The sequence below is a fragment of the Silurus meridionalis genome, chromosome 5 (assembly GCF_014805685.1).
Source record: "Silurus meridionalis isolate SWU-2019-XX chromosome 5, ASM1480568v1, whole genome shotgun sequence".
Lineage (NCBI taxonomy): Eukaryota > Metazoa > Chordata > Actinopteri > Siluriformes > Siluridae > Silurus > Silurus meridionalis.
In genome coordinates this window covers 21,881,027-21,906,817 of record NC_060888.1, presented here as the reverse complement: position 1 = coordinate 21,906,817, position 25,791 = coordinate 21,881,027, and the positions used below count along the sequence as shown (strand labels likewise).

Genomic DNA, 25,791 nt, shown 5'->3' with positions numbered 1-25,791 from the left:
AATAAGAACTAAAACTCTATTGAATGTATCTAATAGATCATTAAGATTGTTCTACAGGAAAGGACAGAAAATATGGCGTGACTGGTGGGACTGACACATCACTAAACCCTCTAGGCCAAAAAACTGCTGGCTGTGATATAGGTGTCTCCTCACACCATCTCCCAGGCCATAAGCAATCCCTCACCACAGTGCCGTGCAATATTATTAACGTCAGCTAAAAAAGAAAATGGAGTCTGATATACTTTTTGAATCCCTTACATATAAACAAAGGGATTATAAATGATCTTATTTGTAATGTTCTACTTACATGAATAATCTTATTGGCTCCAACAATAAATAAAAAAACAGCTCTTGGGTGAGCATTATAATATATGCTGTAGCTTTTTTTTCGATTTTAAAACAGTGACACTAAAGGATTTAAAGACAAAAGTGAGTGTTACTGTGCCTGATACATTTATACATGCACAATACACACTTCAATGCCATTCCATGACCAAATGATATCTGTTAAAAGTGGTTTTATTGTATTCTCCCCAGCTTCACAGATGAAAACCTTTCTTAGAGGTTGATAGCCTCAATGCGGATGCTAAGTTCTAAATTAAACCACTGGTTTGGGGGAACAATTTAATTGTCAGTGGTGATGCAGTGGGTAGAACTGCCACCCCCTTGATTCAGCATTACTCTTTGGTTACTGTCTGTGTGGAGTTCTCACCGTGTTTACATGGCTTTCTTTCCACTTTCAAAAAAACACACAGGTAGGTGGAGTGAATGCTCTAAATTTGCATCCTCTCCAGGATGAATTCTGTTGCCTTGTTCACAGTATTCCTGGGATAGGCTTATCATCCACCAACACCCAGGAGAATGCATGTCCTGAAGATGAGTAAATGAATGAAAACGACTTATTATTTAAATACTGATCCATAAACACATTTGTAAATAGAGTTTAATGTAAATGTTTACAATCATCAATATAGTGTACATAATCTTGTATATCAGATAGAAAAAACATGTTTTCTAAGTACAATTTTAGTTAAGTGGACTATCAAGCAAAATAATTAAATGAAATACAGTTAACTGTGATTAAGTGCTTTTCAATGCCTCTTTAAGCATGTTTAGTTTTCTGAAGAAAAGCTTTCTAGCAATAACATTTTCTAGGATCAAACACATTTCTAATGGTTTCTTCATGGATTATTTGAATGTACACCTTTTTTTTTTATAAAAGTAAATCATTATATACGTTATGATAAAAAGGTAATCTAACTGTGTTGATGCTAATTTAGTCAATTAATTTAATACTGCAAGAGTTTACTTCTCATAAGACACAGGGCAGAGGATAACAATAGAACACTGCAGAGAGCTTTTACCACACCTTTAACTTGGCAGGTGTTTAGTCAGTACATACATTTGACGCGACCCCTCAGAATGGGATGTTCTCTAAAAAAAAAAAAGAGAAAAAAAAAATCCTAATGAGATTTAGAGCCAGGCTTTTTAGTGTAGTTCCCTGAGTGATTTGGATTGTCTCCTACTTCAAACAGCCGCAGATGTATTGCAACTCGTTTTGCTGAGGCGTTGTGGCCGTGTCCCAATTCTCCAGCCTCCTTCCAATGCGCTCCTCCCTCCCTCCCTCCCTCCCGCACTCCATCCTCTCTCCCTCCCTCCCTCTCTCCCGCACTCCATCACTCTCTCCCTCCCTCCCGCACTCCATCCCTCTCTTCCACCCTCCCTCGCTGCTCTTCTCTCTCAGCAGACCCGCACACACTCTGCGCAGCGCTCGCCGGCGGCTCCGCACGTTACAGCGGCTGAAGTGGCCCGCATCAGCAACGGTATGTAGCAGCGCGCGCACTTTCTCTCTGCAGTTTCTCATTAAACGGCCGATGCAGTGTGCATGACTGCAGGATGTGGATTCTCTCTTTCTCTCTCTCTCTCTCTCTCTCTCTCTCTCTCTCTCTCTGAAACAGTGACGTCGTTCCATGCAGACGGCGTCTGTCTCTCCTTGACCGCATTTTAGCGCCTTTATCAGTCCTGAAGTAAGAAATTAAGTCCTTAAAGCTTCAGGTAGACGTTGCTCGAGGGGCACATGCGCACCGCATCCAGTCCTGTCGCTTTATCCAAACTAAGTGGATTAATGTAGGATCCTTCGTCCGGCTGACCACATGAAACGAGTTCACGTTCAAAGACAGTCGTATAAGGAGCGGAGAACGTTAGAGCGCTGCATCGCTTTGACAGAGACTTGTAGGAGTTTATTCTAAAGTGATTATGTGTTCAGAAGAAGAGCTTCATCATCCGCTGACTCAAGCGTCCCGAATGACGCACTAATGCAGCAAAGCGCAGAGACTCACCCCCGGTTTAAGGTATTTAGTTTGTTCAGCGTCTCTGGATTGACTATAATGCGCGTAAAAAATGTTTATTTATTATCCAGAAAAAACGCAAATAATAGTCTATAGTATATAACTTGACATCTCGGTAGAAAATTGATAATAGGGAGAAAGTGCGCATTAAAAATCCTGCCCGTGATCGATTATCGTCCGTGTCGCATAAGGGAAAAAAATACAAAATAAATATATATTCCACGTATTGATTATGTGGTCAGTGACTCAGCTAAACCGCCTTTCCATCGCATCCTTACCTCTGTCTGTGTCGCAACATTAAACCCCCTCCCCATCCTCCCAAAAAGGATGACAAGGTTTGTTTGGATTTTTTCCCTTTGGGCTAATCAAAACTTAAACTGTTCTCATCCAACACATAATCCATCAAACATAATTAATATGGTAATTTTCCTCTTACAATAACATATACTTGCTTACGGATATGTAATAATGCTCAGATGATCATTACAGGTTATTTTCTCATCCAACCAGAAATCCATTCAATATTCCACTTACAATAACATCTACATTGCCTGTGAATATTTCATAATGCTCAGATGATAATTTATTAATATAAATGGTCAGGGTTTTTTTTTTTTTTAAATAATTGTGAATGACAATGGCGTTTAGCATATGCAGTTGATCTGTTAATGGTACTACCTGAAGGTGCTGGCAGTAACAGAAACAACTCACAGTGGAAGACCAGCTCGCATCAGCACTGCGATGGAGGCTTAGTCACTGTTTCATTGCTCCCACTTACAGTAAATGGTGGCTAGGCAACAGCCAGTCAATTTATACTGACCTGAGAGCAGAGTTGGATCAAGGTTAAGACACTTTAAGTAGGAAATCTGGTTGGGGATCAGCAGAAATACCCATCCAGAAATCAAGCTTCCAGACAGCATATTCGACAGAGTTAACCTCTGATTGCATGTGTCAGTCTATACAATTTAGATTTTATCCCCAATCATTAAAATTGTGTGAAAGTATCTAACACAGTGCTGATCCTCCTTAGTTGCATTCAGCTGTAATGAGTTTCTACCCTTTACGCTCCATTTGCCTACCTGGCAAGCTATTTTCATGCCAGACTGGTGATAAAGGGTACTGAAAGTATGTACGTTGCGGTAGGAGGAACTCCGTTGTATTTGGGGCACCTTGACGTAGTCCTTGATTAAGCCAGACAGGGTAACAGTCCTGAGCTCTGAGCTCAGCAGGTCTTTTTGGCGTTGTGATGACCTGCATTCAGATTTATGCTCGTCATCATTGCACCATGTTTGTCTGTTCAAATGGATCAGCTTCATGTCCTAACAGACTTTGTGATCAAGTTAACATGGCAGAACTAAAAGACCCTGAAGGGCATGTCTGTCCGACACTCAGTGTTAAAATGGGACACAGAGGAAACAGACAGACAGGGACAGTCAGAGTCCTGGCTCTACTGAGTCATTCATTCAGCTTGTTCTACTTACAGCTGGGGGGAAATTGAGGACACAACATGACCTCTTTGCCAACACTTACATTGTGTTCCTCTACTAAATGATAACCATTACATTAGCAATCACATCTCTATGATTATTCCTTAATCCGCATTAAGAGTGGCTTGTTTTGACACTCTTTGGAGGATTAATCAACTCAGTAGTGCTTTATCTGACAGGTACCTACCTGGAATTCTCTGCACATATGAAACCAGTGCCTGTTGGGATCATAATACAATTTACTGGGCAACATTAAAGGTTCCTTCCCTGATGTTTGGGTTGGAGAAGATTTGCCCAAATATCAGTTTATTCTCAGCAATTTATCAGAGAAGCCAAAAATAAAGTGCCATTTATTTTACAAGCTGAAGGTGGCTGCTTCTAACACATTAAATGGGCTGCAGAGTTATTACAGAAGTTTACTTTAGGAAAAGTCTCCTTGGGGATAGCATGTATGCTGTCTTTGAGGTGCTAGAGTGATCTGATATGTTGTGTCAGGGTTTCATTTTGCTGTGAGAGATGCTGAGGCCCTTTGGTCACAGTGAGGTGAAACAACCCCCCCCCCCCCCCCCTCTCTCTCTCTCTCTCTCTCTCTCTCTCTCTTCTCTCTCTCTCTCTCTCTCTCTTCTTCTCTATTACACACATCAAATCATTTTGTCCTTCACCCCTGATAGTGGGCGACTGTGTTGGTGGGAGATTGCACAAACTAGTGTTAAGGCTGAAGACCGGTATTAGTCTGTTCTATGCGGGTGTCTCTCCTGCACTGAGCACTGCAGCACAGTGCAGTCGGGACCACTCCCACTGGCTGACTGGGTATTATTGTTACATCTTAGGTGTCAGCTGTTTATGAAGGCATAGAATATGCTATGCATAGATCTGCACAGTTTATTCACTAGGAATCTAATCGATACAGCTGATGTAATGCTAAATAGTGACTGGTTTTATCACAATCCTTTCTGCACAATTAATCCTTAATAAAGGTGCCATATTGAGGGGTGAAACTTTCATAAATAATGTACATAATGCATACTTGCATATTCCTTTTTGTGATGGAGAATGCTTTTTATTTTTTTTTCTGGTTTTGGCTTCCTGAAATAAAAAGGACCCTTATTTATTGCTTTAGTAAATCAGGCTATCTTCCTCCTAATTTTTATTAAGTATCCTTAAACCTTTACAAGAGATTATCAAGATTCTAAAGCTAACCAGAAGCAATGTCAGTGCCTCTCAGCATTGTCTGTCCTGACCCTCATTGCTGAGCCTACTGGTTTGTAAGTTTTATATACAAATCAAAATATGTCAGTTCATGTTAAGATATTAGAATTTGCAGTCCAAAGAAGAGGCTTGTCTGGGGCTTCAGTGTATTTGAATATAATGCAGCTGAAAATGATAAATGTATTAGTATGTACTAGGATGCAATATGTTTGACTTATAGTATGCTATAATTTTTTTATTTCATTTGGAATATACATATGTGTATTTTCTTGTTTAATGGCAGTAATGATTTGCCCAAACATATAACCGTGTTAGTTTCAGATGAAGCAGTGCAATAAAGTAACAACATTTAATGACTCCTGATATGGACTTCAAGAAACTATAACATTTTTGTTTAATATAAGCTTTTTTTTCTTCAGCTCCTTTTTTGAATTCACACTTTTTGCATTACTTTCACCTCAACAGACTGCTTCCAACTGTTTCATCTCTTTCATTCTTATTAGGTTTTAACAGTATACAGTGAAGCATAAACAAATGACAAAAAAAGGGATTTTGTTGGGTTAGAGCTTATGAGCTCATCGTTAGCTTTGAGACTGGAGTTTTGTCTCTAGGAAGCAATGGTAGTGTACCAACAATGTTCTCCTCTCTTTTGTCAACTATGTCACCATTTTGGACATTTCTGTCCTTGTCTGTGCACTTCATTTTGTTCATTGTGTCATACCTTTCCTATTCAGTGTTGTAATATATATTTATATATGTCTCCTAGGTGTGCTGTCATAAAAAATCACAGTACTTGGTTTGGTAATATAGGGAAGGCTTTTTCATCATTTTAGTTTACGGGAAGCATTACTGTATCCTTATTATACTGTACATAGGGAGTGTGAGGTTTTGATATGATCAGCTATATCTTAACCCAGGTGTTAGTCCTACATTCAGTGACAGAGCTGAAAAGAACTTATAGGCTTTAAATGCATTAATGGCAGACTCTATTAGTGCTGCCAAGTCACAAGACAAGGATTACATTAAGAAACTAGGACATTTGTTGCTTCAGAAAGTACAGTAGAAAGAAAGGTTAAATCTACATGTCATGGATTTATAAAGCCAGTAACCATTAGATGTATGTTAGGGTGAAAAAATGCATATGCTTTGTTGTAATAAGATACTAGCTAACAATTTGGCTTAATAAAAATTGTAGTTAATTGGTGGAGATTTTCTATTTATATTTTATTGTCCCAACTGCCTCCTTTAATATGACTAAAGATGTAAAAATTAGATTAGAAAAAAACCCTTTCTCAAGAGATAAACATTAAGTTCAGTAGGAATATAAAGAAGGCCTGTTATAGGGTCTTTCTAGGCATTTATGTGAACAGAAACTTTTAAAGTACTGCCTGGAATGATCTTCAAACTGACCCTGACATAAAAAAATAAGAGAAAAATTTGCAATGAAACAACTGAAGCATACAAAATGCTTTGGACCACATACACCACAGCAAGCTTCAAAACCTACATAAGCAAAAATGCACTTGTGACATTAATGCCGTAAGGTAATGATACGCCATTTTATCATTGCATCACGTCATATGAGGTGATTTATTTCCATAGGCTTCTTCCTCTGGGGTGATTATATTTGGAGCAAACTATCTGGAGCAGTGCAGTGGCTTGGTCTGTGTTCTCACACTGTTCTGTTAGAGCTTATTTTAACACAGTGCTCCAATTTGGAGCATTCATGGGTGGATATTTATATCAAACAGGTCAATTGAGGTAGGACTGTGGTGCAATTATTTGATGTGTTAGAGAAATAGCTACATTGTGGAAGCATTGATCATTTGATGTAGCAGCACTGACAAGTTTTAAAATAATCACATCATTCCAGTATAAAATATACCTGAGTGGAGGACAGGGTGTAGGATGGTAGACATTTGAGTTGCACAATACTCAGAGAAGTGTTGTGAGTAAGTGTCAGTATGAGACCTATTTTTTTTATACTGTTCAAAATTACAAGCTTTAACTGTATACCATCAGAGGCCATCATTGAATTAGAATTTAAACCATTGTGATTCTCTAGATTAAAATGTAATGGATGTAATCACTCTCATTCTAATTGTTTCTCATAGTTAATGTGAGTTATTTTAAATGCTACAAAGAAAGTTTAGTGTGTGAAGAAAGAATTTAACAAGGTTAATATTTTGATGACTGTATCAATGCAATCATTATTATTAGCATAAATAATTACTCTCTGATATTCTAAAATGAAGCAGAAATAACACATTGCCATTGTTTTTATCTTATGTAGCAAGTGACAACTTGTTTTTTTTCTTCTCAAAACTGCTGTGCCACTGATAGCTACCAACAAATCTGAAAATGAAGCCCAGTCTGAGCAGAGATAATCTGGGAAACCATCTGTAGTAATTCTTCAGTACTCTCATTAATGATACAGTTTAATCTTGAAAAGTACAAAGTAGAACTACAAACAATCTGTAAAAAAGAAGGCATTATACTATAGTTTTCACATTTGTCTAATTCATCCTAAAACATTTATATACTTTAACCTCCACTTTAACCTGTATTAAATATTATGCAGAACTACTGGAAATTAAATGCAAATTTGAATACTGTTTTATCACTGGACATTTATTCTGGAGAATATGCTGATTTTTTTTATGCTTCTGCTGCTTTGATGGGCATTTGATTATGATTGACCGAACTACGGTAGTCTTTAGCTAAATCTTTCTAGACTTAAAGAGTAATAAGATAAAATGTTTCAATGAATCAGTGGCTGATCTTAAAAGCAATGAGTTAAATGTGACCTGCACAAAATATATTACTTGTTATAGGATGAATGGTTTGTTTAAGGAAAGGTTACAAATAATGTTTAAATACTTATATGTTTAGGCTGTTTCCCTTCACTTAGTGCTGTCCTCCAAGTTATAGAATATATACAGAATATATGCATTTTGTTTAAAATGACATTTTACAAGTACTGAATTTATGTCACATGTGCATCTTTATTTTTGTTGTGTTTTATATGATTACAGGAGTAAAATACACAATCATACACTATACAGTGACCTAGATGTTAGCACGTTTGCCTCTGGGGTTAGTGGTTTGATATTCACCTTGGCCCTGCATACATTGAGTTTGCAAGTGCTCCCTGTTCTTTGGGGTGTCCTCTGAGTGCTTTTTTAATAAAGGTTGTCTGGTATTTACAAATTGTCTGTAATGTGTTTAAGGGTGTGTAAATGTATGCAATGGCATTCTGAAATTGGGTGGCACCTCATCCAAGGTGTCTCTTGCTTTGTGCCCCAAGACCGCTGGGATAGATTTTTATACTCTACTGTATCCCCAGTCTTTACTTTGACATCAGTCAAATTCTTCAACAGTTTGTATGTTTCCTGCAGGGCAAAGGACTCTACACCACAAAAGTGATGTACTTGAAACAGTTGTCTTAGTCAATCCATCGGAAGATACAGTTCTTTCAGAGGTAGGTTTTTTTTACTCATTGTAGAAAACTGACTTCATTCTCTTAGTTTGAACACAAATTTACATAGTATACATGACTTGCTAAGTCACTGCATTTTTGCTGTATTTTTAAATACACTTTGTGTTGCTATTTTGTGTCCTAGATCCGTTCTCTTGTGTCTGACCCAGCTGTGCACAAACTACTGGTCCTGAGTGGGCAAAACTCGGACCAAGGTGACCTGGTTCTTCAAACTGGGGTGTTTACTCATCAAGCTGTCTCACGTGTCTTGGCTGATCCTGGGGTAAATCAAAGACATTTTGACATTGAGTCCTCAGTTCATATCTAAGTTTATCCAATTTTGCTTTAGACAGACAAATAAAATGGGTGCATAGACTTCAGGGTATCTATTATTATGCAAAATATGTCAGCATGTTGTGGTGTCTGAAAGATCTAAGCATTACTGCTTCGTCCAATACACTTGTACAACTTTTGATATGTACCACAGCACACACTGCACACTGTTGGATAATTAACCATCAATCTCAACTTGTAGATGGGGTAGATGATAGAAACTTTTTTATTTCAATAGATGCATGCATTTGTTATGCGTATTTAGTAAAATCGCCAATATGAATCGGTGCATGGCAAGTAAACTGGAAATTAATTATACATGCCTATTTAAAACTTTGCTATTTAATGCTATTACTTTAATTAATGTAAGCCAGTAAGGTGAAGACTTCAAGGGGAAAAATCTTAAGTAAAGAAAACACCCACCAGCTATGAGCAGAAATGGGCAATCAATGGCAATAAAGTGGACAGTGCTAAATTAACAAAATTAACAAATATTAAAACATTTTACTGGTCTAATTGGATTGGGTATCCATCCTGATGCTCTGTCTCTCTTTGTCAAAATGTAGGTTGTTAACCTGCTGGAAAAAGCAGTCCCAGGGCAGCAAGCAAAACTCACTGTGTCTTGCCGGGCTGAGGCAGGTTGGACATCACTGGGACAGCATTTAAGAGAGGTTATGGACTTCAAATTGAATCCAGAACCTGTACTACCAAAAATGGAAGGTGTTACAGAGTTCACAGAATACATTTCTGAGACAGTAGACGTCCCATCTCCATTTGATCTGCTTGAGCCACCCACATCTGGAGGATTCCTTAAGCTATCAAAGCCTTGCTGCTACATCTTCCCTGGTGGTAGAGGGGACTCTGCTCTGTTTGCAGTCAATGGTTTCAATATTTTGATTGATGGTGGCTCTGAGAGAAGGTCATGCTTCTGGAAGCTTGTTAGACACTTGGATCGTATTGATTCCATTCTTCTAACCCACATTGGTGCTGACAACCTTCCTGGTATAAATGGGCTGCTTCAACGGAAGATAGCAGAGCAAGAGGAAGAACAATCACAAGGCTCAACTACCTACAGTGATTGGATGAAGAACCTCATCTCACCAGAGCTTGGAGTTGTGTTCTTCAATGTTCCAGAGAAGCTGCGCACATCTGAATCAAATCTAAAAGTCAAGCGTAGTATTGAAGAAGCCTCTCTGACACTGCAGTACCTAGACAAGCTTGGAATGACACCTGAACCTCTTTTCAGAGTAGTTAGTAATACAATTGAGCCTATCACTCTTTTTCACAAGATGGGTGTGGGCAGGTTAGAAATGTTTGTTCTTAATCCTGTGAAAGACAGCAAAGAAATGCAATTTCTTATGCAGAAGTGGGCTGGCAACAGCAAAGCAAAAACTGGGATTGTTCTTCCCAATGGAAAGGAGGGAGAAATATCTGTGCCGTACTTAACATCGATTACAGCTCTCGTGGTGTGGCTTCCTGCCAGTCCAACAGAGAAGATTGTTAGAGTTCTGTTCCCTGGCAATGCTCCGCAAAACAAAATACTTGAGGGGCTTGAAAAGCTAAAACACCTGGACTTTTTGCGATATCCAGTGGCTACACAAAAGGACATTGCTGCAGGGGTCTCACCCTCTGTTACAAAACAGCCAAAATTAAAGCAAAGAGCTGAGAGCAAAGAAAGTCTTAAGTCATCTCCCAAGACACACACACCTACCAAGATTGTAAAGAAGGAACCTGAAGAAGAAGACACATCTATCCTTGAGACAAAGACTGAAACTGTCAAGGAGATCAAACCTGAGAAGAAAGAAGAGAAAAAACACACCCGACCACTTAAACCAAAAACTGAGGTGACAGAAAAGAAGAAGTTATTAAAGGAGAAATCAATTAAAAAATATACCAAAGAAAGGGCAGCTAAGATGGATGAGAAAAAGGACAAGGAGAAGAAAGAGATCAAAAAAGATAAACATGATCTGAAAAAAGATGATTCTGTGAAAAAAGATGACAAAAGAATTAAGAGCAAAGATGGTTTAAAACCAGAATTGAGGAAAATAACCAAACCTGATCTTAAACCCTTCACACCAGAGGTAAGAAAAACTCTTCACAAGGCAAAAACACAAGGGAAACCGAAAACAACTAAGACCAAGACTCCTAAAGTAGAGACTACTGTAGAACCAGATTCTAAGAAAGTTGAATCTAACATCAAAGATATTGAAACTGCAGAGGTTAGATCTGTTTTCTCAACTCCAGAAGATCTGACAAAAGATTTTGAGGAGCTCAGAGAAAATGATGTGCAGATAAATCAGTCTGAACCAGAAGAAATTGCACAAGAACACTCAAAAATAGCAGAAGAAGAAGATCTTGGACCAGTCCCAGACACTACTGCTGAGAAAGAGGAGTTTCTTGACTCTCAGATTACAAAAGAAACCCAGGAGCCAATAGCTCAAGATAAGAAAGAAGCATTAGTGCCAACAGAGATCAAAGAAGAACCTGAGAAAACTGTAGATGAGTGCCAGGCACAAGAGGGTGATAAATTTGAAGATGAAGGGACTGCAATAGAGGATGAAGAGGAGGAAGAGGAAGAAGAATTAACAGTTGAGAAGAAGGCAGCAGAAGAGGATGAGGATATGGGAATAGGGGATGAAGAAGATGAATTGATGGTAAAGGACACTAAAGATTTAGAGGGAGTTGACAGAAAACATGAAGTTGAAGAAATGGAAAAACACAAAAGCAGGGAAGAGCTTACAGACATAACAAAGACAGAAATAGAGGAAGAGCAAACTGAAGATGAATATGTAATTGAAAAAGCTGAGCTGGAGGAGGCAGAAGATTTGGATGCCATTGCAGATGAAGAAATCAAAGATGTTGCTGATGAAAAAGTTCCAAAGGAACTTTGGGTATACAAGACAGAGGAGGAGATTCAGGCAGCCAAAGAACAAGAGTTCGCATCCACAGTTCAAGGAGCTGCTGCAGCAGACATTTTGTCCTATATTCAGGATGAGACCATACCTGGTTACTCAGAAACGGAGCAGACAATCTCAGATGAAGAGATTCATGAGGAATCAGAAGATAGAATACACCACCTTCAATATGAAGTCAGCACATATGATGTCTCAGTACCAGATCAACCAGGCTCATTTGATGCAATCCATGGCATGAAGGAGATGCAAGCAATTGGTGATGAAAGTGCAAAGCCATTTATAGGAATCCAAGAACCTGCTATTTCTCTGTACACCAGCATAATTGCTGCTCCCCTGGCAGAGGAGGAACATGTTTCTTCAGCAACATCCATCACTGAGTATGAAAAAGTGTCATCTTTTCCAACCTCTGTTACTGAGGATCAGTCAGTGGCATCTGTGACAGCACCTCAGACTGAATACACTGGAAAGAGCTCACTAGAGTTAGACACAGTAAACATTGTACACCCCTTAACACAAACAGAAGCTACTCAAGGTAAAGATTACTTACACTCTGCTGGAACCATCTCTCCAACATCATCTCTAGAGGATGATAAAGGCTTCAAATCACCTCCTTCAGAGGAATTTCCACCTCTTCCCCTGGAGGTGAAAACAGAGGGAGTTGAGACCACTGCCCATCATGATGAAGATGAGGAGGATGAGTATGAGGATCAAACACCAAACATTGACATTTCACTTGGAAAACTACAGGAAGGATATGCTGCATCCCAGAAACTGGAAATGAAAGAAAAAGAAAGTGAAACGATCAAAAGCCCTGAGTCTGCTGCAGTGTCCACAGTGGACAAAAAACCACCAACCTCTCCTGAGCCAGAGGAAAGAACAGTCTCACCAGTTAGAGATGTTATTTCTAAGCCTGTAATTTCAGATTCAAGTGGTTTTCCAGAGACTGAAGATCGATGCTTCAGTCCAGATGATAGCACTGTGAAAATGGCCTCTCCTACTCAATCTGGGCCACCTAGTGCCACCCATTCTCCTCTTCATCTATCACCAGTGGAAGATAGAGCCAAGATGTTCCCTGAACAGTTGCAGCAAGAACAGGATAAACTCTCTTTCCCCTCAGAGCTTAAAATTGATGAAAGTGAAAAACCACAAATACAAACTGACAAGACAGAAGAATACAAATCAGACACCACTGGAAAAAACAATGAAGCAGCATCAAAGATTGAAGAACAGAAAGAGCAGGCTTTGGTGAAAGAGGAGGAAATATCTAAGGATGCAAAGTTATTAACCACTGTAACCGCACCACTAGCAAAGGATGATATTTCATTGAAAATAGAAGATAGAGCAGCAGATCAAGATGTAATCAAAGGAGGAGCAAAGACAAGTGGAGACAATGAGGATAAACATCAAGACATTTTCCAAGCGAAAACCACAGATAAAGTAGAAATTGGGTCTCTTTATGACCTTGCTCACACTGATGAAGCACTTATTAAAGATGAGAAAAGAGAAAAAGAAAAGGAACTATATGAAGATGAAAAAGAAAAGGAGGAGAAACAAGAAGATTATAAGCCAATATCTATCTCAGAGCTAGATAAGGATAAAGATATATCTGTATCAGAATCAAAAGAAAGACAGACAGAAATGGCACAGCAGCAAAGTTTAACAAGTCCAGCGAAAACAGATTTGGTTGATAAACAGGAGTTATTTCAGAAAGAGTATGATAGGACAGAAAGTGATCTACAATCTGAAGATAAACATGATGAGGAAATTCAGCCTCAAGTTGTAGAGTTAAAACAAGAAAAGACTGACTCCTCATTCAGGCTGGATCATGAAACAAAAGAAAAAGATGTAATCAGTGAACAAGCTCGAGCATTACCACATACACAAGTTGAAACATTGGATGAATCTGTGACAAAGGATAAAAAGATGGAACAACCTGATGTTGTATTGACAGCATCAGAAAAAATAGATAAATTAGATGAAATAACTGACAAAAAAATAGAAGTCACTGAAACTGCAACACTGCAGTTCACCTTAAAAGATGCTGAACCATGTGGTATAATTCAGCAAGAGTCTGAAGAAAAGGAAAAAGAATCCATTAAGCCACAAACAGAAAAATTAACTTTGGAAACAAGAGACAGAACCTCTAAAGAAGATGAGGATGAGAGTCATTCACAGAAATCATTGCTGGAAGATAAAGCAAAACTGAAAGATGAATACGAAGAAAAGACCAAGGAAGACATGTACCCTGATGCACAGTACCCAGAGCCATTGGGACGTGTTTCTCCAATAACAGATAAATATGTACTAGAGTCTGAGCCAGCTATATATGTAAAAGATGCAGTGGTAAAGCAAGTTCAAGAATCTAAGGAAAACCAAGCTGAACAAATATACAATATACCTCTAGATGAGGTACATTTATCAGACAAAAGTGAAGAGGCCACTACAAAGGAGCCTGTGGATAAAGAAATTGATGAATCATCAAAACCTAGAGATATACATAAAACAGAAAGCCAGCCTGAAGCCTTTCAGGTGCCATCAGAGGAAAACCATTTACTGTTAAAACAGGATCAGCTGTCTAAATATGAGGAGGAAACTGGGCCACAGATTACATCAGACACAACATGCAAACTTGACAAAGTCTCCTCAGCTGAACATCAAGAGGAATCTCAGTTTATAACAGATCTTAATACAGAAAAGACAGAAATACTCTCCAAAGAAGACAAATCAAGCATATCTGAAACATCCACAGATAAGATCAAGGAGGACATTATGCCAACAGAATCAGTCACAGGAAAAGTTGACATTTCTCCAAAAGCTGATCATGAACCCAAGGATAAAAATATAGAAGATGACAAATCCAAAGCTATTGCACCGATCATTGAGAAAACAGAGTCAGCTGAGAAAGAAGCTCATTATTTGAAAGAGAAGCAAGAGATTCAAATGGAAGAAGTTTACCTACCCATATTAGAAGGAACAGGTGTAACTGACAAAGATCAAGAGACAAAAGACATACACACAGAAGACAGCAAAACAATAGATCTTGAATCATCTTCTCTAAAGACAGATGACATGTTAAAAGTGGGACAACCTGATGTATCCGGTGAAATAGCCTCTGCAAAACCTGAATCCAAAGAAAGTACAATTAAATCATTAGCAGAGCAATCTCCTTTATCTGGATCAGATAAATTAATGGATTCAAAACTTGTTTTACCGTGTGGAGAAGAACTAAGTAAGGAAGATACCCTCAAACCAGTGATTCCAGCACCATTGGATCAAGTGCCTGAGAAATCAGTAATTGATGGAGCAAAACGAATTTCAGTGTCAAGCTCAGAGACAGAAGATGTGGAAGGTGAGACAGATCTTATAGATAGATCACAACAACAGGCAGATGACCAGTATCTTTCAACTTATGAATCTGAGGACTTCCTCTCAGTAACAGTAGAGAAAACAGACATTGGTTCTAAGTTGAATTTAGAGTATAAAGAAAAATGTCTTGAGGACATAAAAACTGAAGCTTTATTTTCTGCAACAGAAAAAACAGAAAGTGGCATAAAAACATCACTGGGCTCTGAATTTCCAACAAAGTATTCAGATAATGAAGAAAGTACTGAAGAAGATGAAGGAGATGCCGTCTGCATGGGCGGTGCAGGCTCAAGACCATTGTCAGTAGAATCATGGGTCCTAGAAGAAAGTAAGGAAAGTTTCACAGAGCAAATCCACTCCACAGCAGGCACTTTAAAAGATGAATTAGCAACTCAGTTAGATGACAAAAATTTATTGAAAGACTTAACTACTATTTCAGCAGAGTTAGAGAAAGACAGCACAGAACCCAAAACTACATTTACTTCAATAGCTCTTTTAGAACATAGTAGTAGTACATCATCAGTACTTGAGCAATCAACTCCCGTGGTCTGTCAGGCAAGTGTTGAGGACTTGAAAAAACCCGAAACACTGCTTTCCTCAACAGAAATTGTTAAACCTGAAAAGGAAACGCAGAGAGAAATGGAAAGAGAGCGAGAAATGGTTTCTCCAGTGCTAGAAACACCTCATCCAAAGACTGCAGATGAAACAACAAAAGCAGAAAAGGAGAAAATGGATGACCGCAGCACCTATCAACCCGAAAAATGGAGCTATGAATCTTCTAAATATGAGCCTTATGAAAAACCGGTTTCGGAGGACCTTGGAAAGGACATAGAGGACAAAGAAACATATTCTAAAATGCACCTTGACATTAATATAGGTGATGTTAGAAGGGCTAGCCAGTCATCTCTGCAGGGAGCTGCATGTCAAATAGATGAACAAAGTGATGAAGAACCAGTATCATTCAGCAAGGTTGACTATGACATGTCTTTCTCTGATATGAAGACTAGCACCCTTAGTGGTCCCATTACCTGCTCTGAGCAAGATAATAAGGCGAGTTACCAAGAAGAAGAAGAAGCATCTGGTATGAGAGTAGATGAGGGTTCTGACAGCAAAACTACCTCTGTAGCTGCATTAAGTTCTTTTTCTACAAAGGAAGTTCAAGACAAATCAGACAAATTAGAACGAGAAGAGAAAGAGAAGGAACCCACCAGAGAGGACACATATTCCTTCTATAGAGAAGAAGAAAAAGACACTTACTCTGAATTTTCATCAAAACTACCTTGTCCTTCTGCCTCTTTTCTCCCACAACCTGAAAAGTTAGACACTACCAGAGAGAAAGAGAAGGACATAAAGGAAGAAGAGAAGACAGCGAAATCACCTATACAAGTCTGTGATAATACTATGACATCTGTTCATGAAGCTCATGCAGATGATATGACTTCCAAACCTGAGCTGGTTTCACAAGACCAGATAAATCTGGAGTCTACAACTATACAATCAACCTCATATCAGTCTGAGAACATACCAGAGAGTCAGACCACAGCAAGTGAGGATAAGATGGACATAAAGTCCTCAAACCAAGTAGAAGAAGATTCCTCAGACAGTAAAAAAGACGAAATGTCTTCTGGTAGACATACCCCACCAGAGAAAACTATCTTGCCTGGTCAGTCAACTCCTACATGTGTAAGCAGCTATGCCCCTGATTCAGATGATGGGCAGGTTGCGTTCGAAAATGTTCTCGCATCAGAGTGCACAAGTGTTCCAAGTTCTCTGACCAGCAAATCACAGCTGGCAAGTGAAGAGACAGAAACTTACCCAGTCAAAAGTGAACAGATTTTTGTAGAAGAAGAAGGTGAAGAAGAGAGAGGTGAAGAAGATGAGGCCAGTGATTTGGGTATGGAAAAAGGTGCCAGAGAGATGTCTGAGAAAGAATCCAAAGCTGTATCTGAAACAATGGATTCTAAATTAAGTGATTCAAAAGATAGGAAGACAGCAGAATCATTTACTGAAGACATTGTTAAAACATCTGCTGAGACATTGTCAACATGTCTTACATCTACACAAGAGGTGGTAAGCACAGATATTGAGCAGACGAAGGAAAAATACAGCAGTTTACCACATCCTGATATAAGCGAGAGTAGTATGCTTAAGCATGAATGTAAGTTAGAGAACACTTCTGATAAAAAACCTGAAGGAGCAGGAGCTCAAACTGTCATGTTAGATACAATTCAATCTTCATCCTCTTCATCCTATAGTTATTCCTCATCGACCTCAGCCTCATATTCTACAGGTCAACACTTTGGTGATGGACTATTAGAGTCAGTTACTACTCCCAGTGCTCATTTGAGGACTGATGCCGATAGTATATCCTACGAGTACTCTTCTTTCAAAGAAGAAGAATCCCTTGCAATAGATTCATCATATTTAAGTTCTGGGGTCCAGTCAAGAGATGAAGCCATGGAAGTTTCTGAACGGCTCACATCTGCAACAGCTGAGTCTGTGTCCAGTCTTGCAAGATTTTCTCCACTCAGTCCATTGGAGGAGAGCAAATCTTTTCTTCAAGACCAAGTATCATCAGCAGAGGAAAAATCAGAAGAAGAATTAATGAGTATTAAATTAGACAAAGATCAGTCATCTGACCAAAAAGTTGTGTTATCTACTGACCCACAGTGCTCAAAGGCCCCTGATTCTGACAAATCTTCACCTCAGCAGCTTGAAGTAGCTTCTGCTTCTGCTATATTTGATATTGCTCCACTAAAGAAAGCAGATTCATTGGAAAGGCATTCCCATGAAGAATCCTCTGACATTGAACAAGAAGAAGGAACTTTACCCTGTAGAATTGAATGTGACCAAGTTGCTCATGATCAGAAAGAAAGCACAGAGTTATTGCCAGGACAACATGCTATTACCTTAACCATGCACTCCGTTCAGTCTAATTTGGATACACATTCACCAGTAGGACAGTCATTCAGTGGGTTAGCAGAAGTGTGTACAGACTCCCATGAAGTATCCAGGAAAACAGGTGAAGTTGGCACCACATGTCTAACAGATCCAAAACAGGCAGAGGTGGAAAAAGAGAAAGATTATATAAAAGATGCAAAGGATTTTGAGATAACTTCTGGTCCAAAAGAGCGAGAGGAACAAGCAGACCAGCTAAAGGAGAAAAAAGAAGAGTTGAAAGTAGAGGAGACAATCCCAGAAAAGAAGGCGATTGGTGAACAGAAAGAGAGAAAAAAGGAAGAGCAAAGTAAAGAGGATGATAAAACAGAATTTGAAAAGATTGATATGAAAGAAGAGAAGCAAGAAATGCAAGTTAAAGAAAAATCTGAAGAAATGAAAGAGAGTAAAGAAGTTGGAGATTTTGTGAAAGATGTAAAAGATGAGTGCACAGAAAAAGAACAGATGGAAAAGGTTAAAAAAGCATCTGACTGCAAGGCAGAGGAGAAACAGCAACCAGAAAAAGTAGATTTGCCAGAAAAAGATACCAAGAAAACAGATGGTGATGAGTCAATACAAAAAAGCACCTCCGCTACTGAGATGACTCAGGAGACAACCACATGTTCGACAGCTATACCTGACAGTACCTTAGATATGTCTACCCATCTTCAAGATGAGAAAGAAAAGAAAGAACAGCTGGAATATGACTCAAAGGGGCAGAAAGCTCAAACTGAATCTCATTCAAGTGAAGAAACCTCTAAGCCCTCTAACAAATCAGAAGTAGATTTTACTCGACCTTCTGAACTCAGCATGGATGCCACTTCCTCTCACTCACCTTCATTATACAAACATCGCAAAGGAGAACTTTCACCATCATTCATTAATCCAAGCCCGCACGATTTCTCTAGTGAAGAGGAAGGTGGGGATGTCAAAAGTGATTGCTCAAAGGACGATGATTTTGATGATGAACGTGAACAACATTCAGTTAAAAGGAGATCTCACAAACAGCCACATCATCACTCTCATAGCCACCATGGAGAAAGCAAAGAAGGAGTCCATGCTCCTTCTAGTGGCATGACAAGTGGACATGGAGTATCACTTGCAGGGGAAGAAACTCCTCCAACCTCTCTGAGTGAGTCTCTTCCTTCTCAGTCAGACTCGGATGTACCACCTGAGACAGAGGAATGTCCATCCATCACAGCTGAAGGAAACCTTGACTCTGATGAGGATGCAGAACATTTACCAGTGGACAAGATGTCATCTACTAGTGGAAGTGGAGGTGGTCTTCACTCATCGTCTCCAAGGACCCATGATCCTCCACCTGCTCCGATGAAAGACCCAATCCCTCAGCCCCCCAAGCCTGATGTGTGCATGGTAGATCCGGAGGCTGTTGTAAATGGGCAAAGCCACACAGAGAGACCTATGAAGAAAGAGCTTAAAACCAACAAAGGGTTGAGGAAGACTCTCGGGAAGCAAAAGTCTGCATCCCCAGCACGTAAAGGTGAAGGAAGGAGCAGGCGGTCGACCACACCTGTAAAACAGACATCCAAGGACTCCTCACCTCATGCTCCTACTATTAAAAGATTAGATTCTGATAAGACCCTTCGTGTGGCCCGCATGCCTGAGACACAGGGATCTAAGGGAGAAAACCATCCAGCAAAAGGGCTTGTTAATGGTGTAAAGAGCAGTTCAGGTATGTAACCTAGCAAGATTTTTAAAAGAATCAGAATTATTGTTGGACATTAAATTGTAACCCCTTGTTTTTTTATTTATTTCTCCTTCAGGTTCCAACCAGAAATCCACCTCTGGAGCTGCCCCTGGACCACCATTCTATGTTGACCTTGCCTACATTCCAAACCACTGCAGTGCTAAAAATGTAGACCAAGAATTTTTCAAGCGTGTACGCGCTACTTACTATGTTGTGAGCGGAAATGACCCGGGTAGTGGAGAACCAAGTCGTGGAGTATTGGACGCGCTGCTTGAAGGCAAAGCGCAGTGGGGAACCAATGTGCAGGTACACAACTAACATGAAACTTTGTCATATTTTTGCATTATTACAAAATAGTGATTGCAATCAGATCAAGTTATAAAGTTATAAATGGTTGTAATGCATTAATAAAGTTAATATTTTTAATTTACCGATGACTTAATTGCTTTTTGAATAGGTGACACTGATCCCTACCCATGACACGGAGGTGACTCGTGATTGGTACCAGCAGACTCACAAGAAGCAACAGGATCTGAATATAATGGTCTTGGCCAGTAGCAGCACAGTCGTTATGCAAGATGAGTCTTTCCCTGCTTGCAAAATAGAATTTTAGGCATGCTTTACATTTAGGGACATATAATTTCTCATTATTAATTAAAACTATTTAAGACAGTGTATTCTTTACCACCCACAGCGTTGCATCCTACTGACTGCCATTTATAGTTTGTATCTTAGCCTGCAACAGTAACAGATCCTTGTGCTCCGAAGCCTTACTAATAAGCTTTGGTTTAGATTCCTGATTTATATTGTGTGCTATTTTATTCATATTCTTGCTATTTCAAGACCTAGGCAAAGACTGTGAGGTAAATTTTAATTGAAGTTGTGGCAAAAGTTTCAGTTTATTGTATATTTCATTTATTACCATATACCCAGTCCTAAACCTTTAGAGACATACTCACATTCTGATGCCCTAAATATAAATTGAAGCACAAAATACCCTTTTGCATTTTATTACTATATAACATCAATCCACTACTTTCTTCATTATCCCAGTCAACATGCTTTGTTACACATTTATTGTAACATTGATCTGGAATGAATACAGGATCCTGTGGGAGTAATTTGTTTGCAGAAATTGAATAACCCTCTATTTTAGACAAAACAAAGAGAAAAGGTGTGAGTAAAATATCAAGGGAGTGTGTATAGAATTTTCAGTATTGAAGACATCATTTAAGCTACTCTGAAAAGGCACATACGCTGCACATACCAGCAAGAACAAGCTAGCAACCAGCCAACAAATGAGCAAACAAAAATGTAAAGCATATGCAAGTGCCAAATCTAAATTGTGTATTACAACAGCCAACAGACTCTTAAAAATTCTCTGCGAAATCCAAAAATCAGAAATCGTGAGTTGCTCATAATTGTGGCCTGATAGCTGTAGGTTTTGTATGTTCTTTCCTTTATGGATATGGCACTGTAGATGACCAGCAGCTTTATTTTTTTAGCAGGTATTTGGCTGACACTTATATGCCTGTTGTGGGTGATGTTAAAAAAAAATTAAAATAAAACACAGCAAGAAAATCAGAACTGAAATCAGTAAACAGTGTAAAATGGTCATATATTGGCTTTAGTTTAATTAATGCATGGCGCTTGAGCAGCTTTGGTTTCTGTATATGTTGTTCCTTGACCTTTAAGAATGACTTATGCAACCAGCCATGGTTTTATGTGATATTATTTGGCAATTTCAGAATTTCCAAGAGTTCAAATGAAGTCAGTGAGTTCGGAAATATATTTATATGGTGCAGCACAATGATATGGTTCAACAGTTATGCATTGTCTAAAGCCAGAAACATTCATTAGCTTTGGTTTGAATGGAGGTGACAGTGGTTTATGTAGCAGTACACATGACTATGTAAATGATGACTTGCCTGAGAAGTGAGCACTATTCCACTGTAGGAACCGAGAGCATGTGTGCCTTCTTGCATTAATCAATTATAGACAAAATAAGGGTTTACAGAAAAATACAGAAACACTTCAAATAACATGGAAGATAAATACACTGTGGTACATTAGCCAGAGTTTGATGAAAAGGAATTTAAAGTAGCCTTATACCTGATGTACAGTGACACATAATGGACTGTCCTATTCTAAAATGTATCCCAAACAATGCAAAATAATTTAAGTATCATTCTTTTGCACAGAAAAAGAGGACTTTTTTTTAATGTGAAAAGGAGATATTACAGAATAGAGTATGGGTAGATACAGTGCATGTAAATATTTACATAAAAACATTGGGTTGATTAGGTTATTTTAATTAAATAGAAATATTTATAAGTGAGGTAATTCTTATATTTAATAAAGCTTGAATATAACATAGTTCACTGAATCTAGTATGGTTTGATCATGTATAATTGTGCATTTGTGATACAGTGGATTTAAAGACCAGTCTGTGTATATACATTTGCAGAGTTGGAAGTCTTGGATTGAGTATAATAAATAATCTAAAAAAACACTAGAGCAACACAACTTATATGAATTGTTTAAATGTACTTTATTTTACTTATATTTGCTTGACAGCTTCTGTATTACCTTTGTATTTACCTGAGTGTTTGTTGGTGTGATTATCTTATTTAATTTTCTAAAACACATTCGAAATGTCTCTGTGTTAATGTCTTTGTTATACGCTTTTTTTTAGTCTGTTAATTTTTTTTTTAATCTGGTGAAAAAACAATGAAAAGCCAGTGGTTTATTCATATTTGCTGATTGTTTGTAGAACATGTCAGTGAGGGACTGTTTATAAAAGTCCTAATTCCTGTGACAAACAATTAACTACAATTTTTTTTATAAGCTTCAAAATCCCTTTGAACAATCTTTTTTTTTGTGGTATATTTTTAATAGCAGTTTCTTCTTTAATGCAAAGCCAAGCTAACACTACAGCACCTAGGATCTTACAATGAATAAGAATAATTAAATTCATTTCTTAATAGTTTATTTAAGACATGTATACTTCAGTATTGTGGACTGCAGTTGATTCTGTATTTTTTTTCAGTCAGTTACATTTCTTTAATGGAAATTGATTAGGTTTTTTTTTCAGGCATAGTATCCTTGTGTTCCTGAAAGGTTAATGCTCCGAGTCCAAAGCAATGAAATTACCTCTGGTCCTGTCGACCTCATAAATGCCATGAGCCTAAATGACTGAAAGTGCTCTCTGAACCCAACATAACCAGAAAAATTATACACCAAGGACAATATGTATTTTTGATAGGCAAACTGTACTAAAAATGGAAGTGTGTACTGTAAGTTCATAGTTATGGATATATTTTAATATTTGGCCTTAGGAACAAGTACTGTCTGGTCTTGTTGTTTTTGTGTGATTGCTATGCACAGAACTCTGTGCAATGTATGCACTAACTTTATATTACTGAATGTATAAGTTGCTTAGCTGGATGCTGCTTGAACAAAACAAAGAGCTAGCAAATATGCATATGGTACAGTGAACCCAGAGTAAAATGATGACAAGACTGTGATAAGTTTATTTATAATATATACATTATATATATAAGAAACATAACTGGACTCATTCAGAAATAACTGATTACTCTCTCCTTACCAGAAGGCTGAAACTCATACAAACTACAGTTGGCAGGTTTTCTTCTCCTGAATGACTTGAAATGTACACAACAAAATCTAAACAGCAGTGCAACCTCTCTGCTTACGTACTCTTGTAGACACCAATCAAAACTGCAAATTGCTACAAACTTACTCTTGTGAAGTGTTTTCATTTCAGAGCTTTTTAGCATCAGTGGAATTTTATTTAACAAAAAGTAAGAACAACTTTCAGAAATAAAGTACCTATTTTTTTTTTCAGTTCCATACTTCGGAGTCCATTCTCCAAAATGAATGGCTTTATCCTCCTCCCTCACATCATGCTCATGCATCAATTTCTGCATGTGATCTTATTAGTTATAATCCTGAATGTACTTCTCTAAAACTGAAACAAGAAACACTATTTTAAAAGGTATATTTGAACAAGCTAATTGTCTTAATAGTACTGAAATATGCATATTGTTGGGCTTTGCTTCTGTTTGCCCTCAGATGTTGTTGAGAAGATGCTGTGATAGTTCCTGTTTTTTGCTGCTGTATGTGTCTTAATTCTGTTCCTCTTTAGTGCAATATAACAAACAAGCTCTTTCAATCCAAACACAAACTTAGATTTCTGCTTACTGTAATACAGAACCATCCTAGTCATCATGAATAACAATAAAAAAAAAAACCTTACAATCTGACAGTCTTCTTTGTTTTCACACATCACCTACAAATGTACAGTAATGCATGCTGCCTTTTTAAAATATATCACACACACACACACACACACACACACACACACACACACACACAAATACACACACATTTTTTTTTCTCCCCAAAATATTTTATTAAAATACTTTATTGATCCCCTGGGGATATAATAATAATAATAATAATAATAAAAATAATAATAATAATAATAATAAAAGTAAGATATATTATATATAATAATAAAATATATATCTTACTTTTTATTATTATTGGCCTAAATTCCTAATCTCCCCAGGGAGTCAATAAAGTATTTTAATAAAATATTTAGGGGAAAAAAAAAAAAAATATATATATATATATATATATATATATATATATATATATATATATATATATATATATATATATATGTATAAATACATTTTTTCCCTAAATATTTTATTACAAATACTTTATTGATATTTTAAAAACTTAGATGTCAAAAAATACATTTTAGAGAAATTTGTACGTGTTACAACGTATAGATAATCTGAAAAGATCCAGCAAAATGTAGTGATTGGAGTAATAAATAAATAAAAATAAAAAAAACATTTTTTATATATATATATATATATATATATATATATATATATATATATATATATATATATATATATATATATATATATATATGTGTAATGTAAATAATAATAATTTTACATTGAAACTTACACAAAAAATATAGAATTGTAAATGTTCAGTGCGCTTTTTACTATCTAATCAGCTAATATATCTAATCTAATATATATATATATATATATATATATATATATATATATATATATATATATATATATATATATATATATATATATATATATACACACACACACATATACACACACACACACACACACGATATTTGGTTTGTTTTTGGGCAGATAATCTTGGCAGCTAAAAGAACACAACTTACTTCTTATGCTATGTATAATTTACACATTAAATGAAGACCGTTTTGGTGTGTCACTTTTTACATGCTATTTACATTTATTCTCGTCAGATGCTTTTATACTAAGTGATTACTGAACAAGACAAACTAGAATCCATCAAAGCATTCAGCAGTTAAAGAAAAGAACAGCAATAGAAGAGTCCAATCCAAATGGCCATAAACTATTCTAAAATAGTTGGTAAGAGGTAATAACAATAGCTATCTTCTAGATTATAAACCCAGTGCATAATGTAGTAACTGCCTATGGATGGAATTTACTTGCCATTGCCTTGAAAAGAAAAGCAGGGCACTCTTTTTAATTTGGGAGACAATGCAGACATCTTGAATGCCTGTGTGGAACACTCAGTGGCAATGACATCACCATTTGGCTTCCTGTTTAAGCCAGGCTGAGACTTGTTCTGAATAAATCCACTTTTTGTCTGTGCTTCTCATCAATGCTACACAGCCACTGCTTTAGCAAAGCTCTCACAGAAGTCAATGGACATCAGGACCCATCACCATAGTAACTAAGCACAACTAAGGACAAAGCATGAGTCATCACAGGGCTCATTTCTCCCAGAGTACAACCGAGAAACTTTAGTCTTACCATTTATAAACGTGTTATTGAACCTCTAAGGGTGAGCGTCGTAAGGACCAGTATTGTTTTATGATGACTGGCAGTTTGTTGTTCATTTATAATACATTGGTAAATTAAACCATAATGATCTTTAATGCATATGTAAATAA

The 25,791-nt window shown here is 37.5% G+C and overlaps 1 protein-coding gene across 3 annotated transcripts in view; it reads left to right on the top strand.

Annotated features, from left to right (window-relative positions):
- map1ab (microtubule-associated protein 1Ab) overlaps nucleotides 1-24,056 on the top strand; it is a 33,952-nt gene extending 9,896 nt beyond the window's left edge. The window contains exons 1-6 of one of the 3 annotated variants that reach the window (XM_046849328.1): nucleotides 1,676-1,823; nucleotides 8,443-8,525; nucleotides 8,668-8,805; nucleotides 9,422-19,763; nucleotides 19,855-20,084; nucleotides 20,236-24,056. In XM_046849328.1, the coding sequence (XP_046705284.1) occupies nucleotides 9,530-19,763; nucleotides 19,855-20,084; nucleotides 20,236-20,391 (10,620 nt within the window). In that variant the 5' untranslated portion in view covers nucleotides 1,676-1,823; nucleotides 8,443-8,525; nucleotides 8,668-8,805; nucleotides 9,422-9,529 and the 3' untranslated portion in view covers nucleotides 20,392-24,056. The other 2 variants (XM_046849329.1, XM_046849327.1) reach the window with 2 other exon arrangements.
- The last annotated feature ends 1,735 nt before the right edge of the window (nucleotides 24,057-25,791 follow it).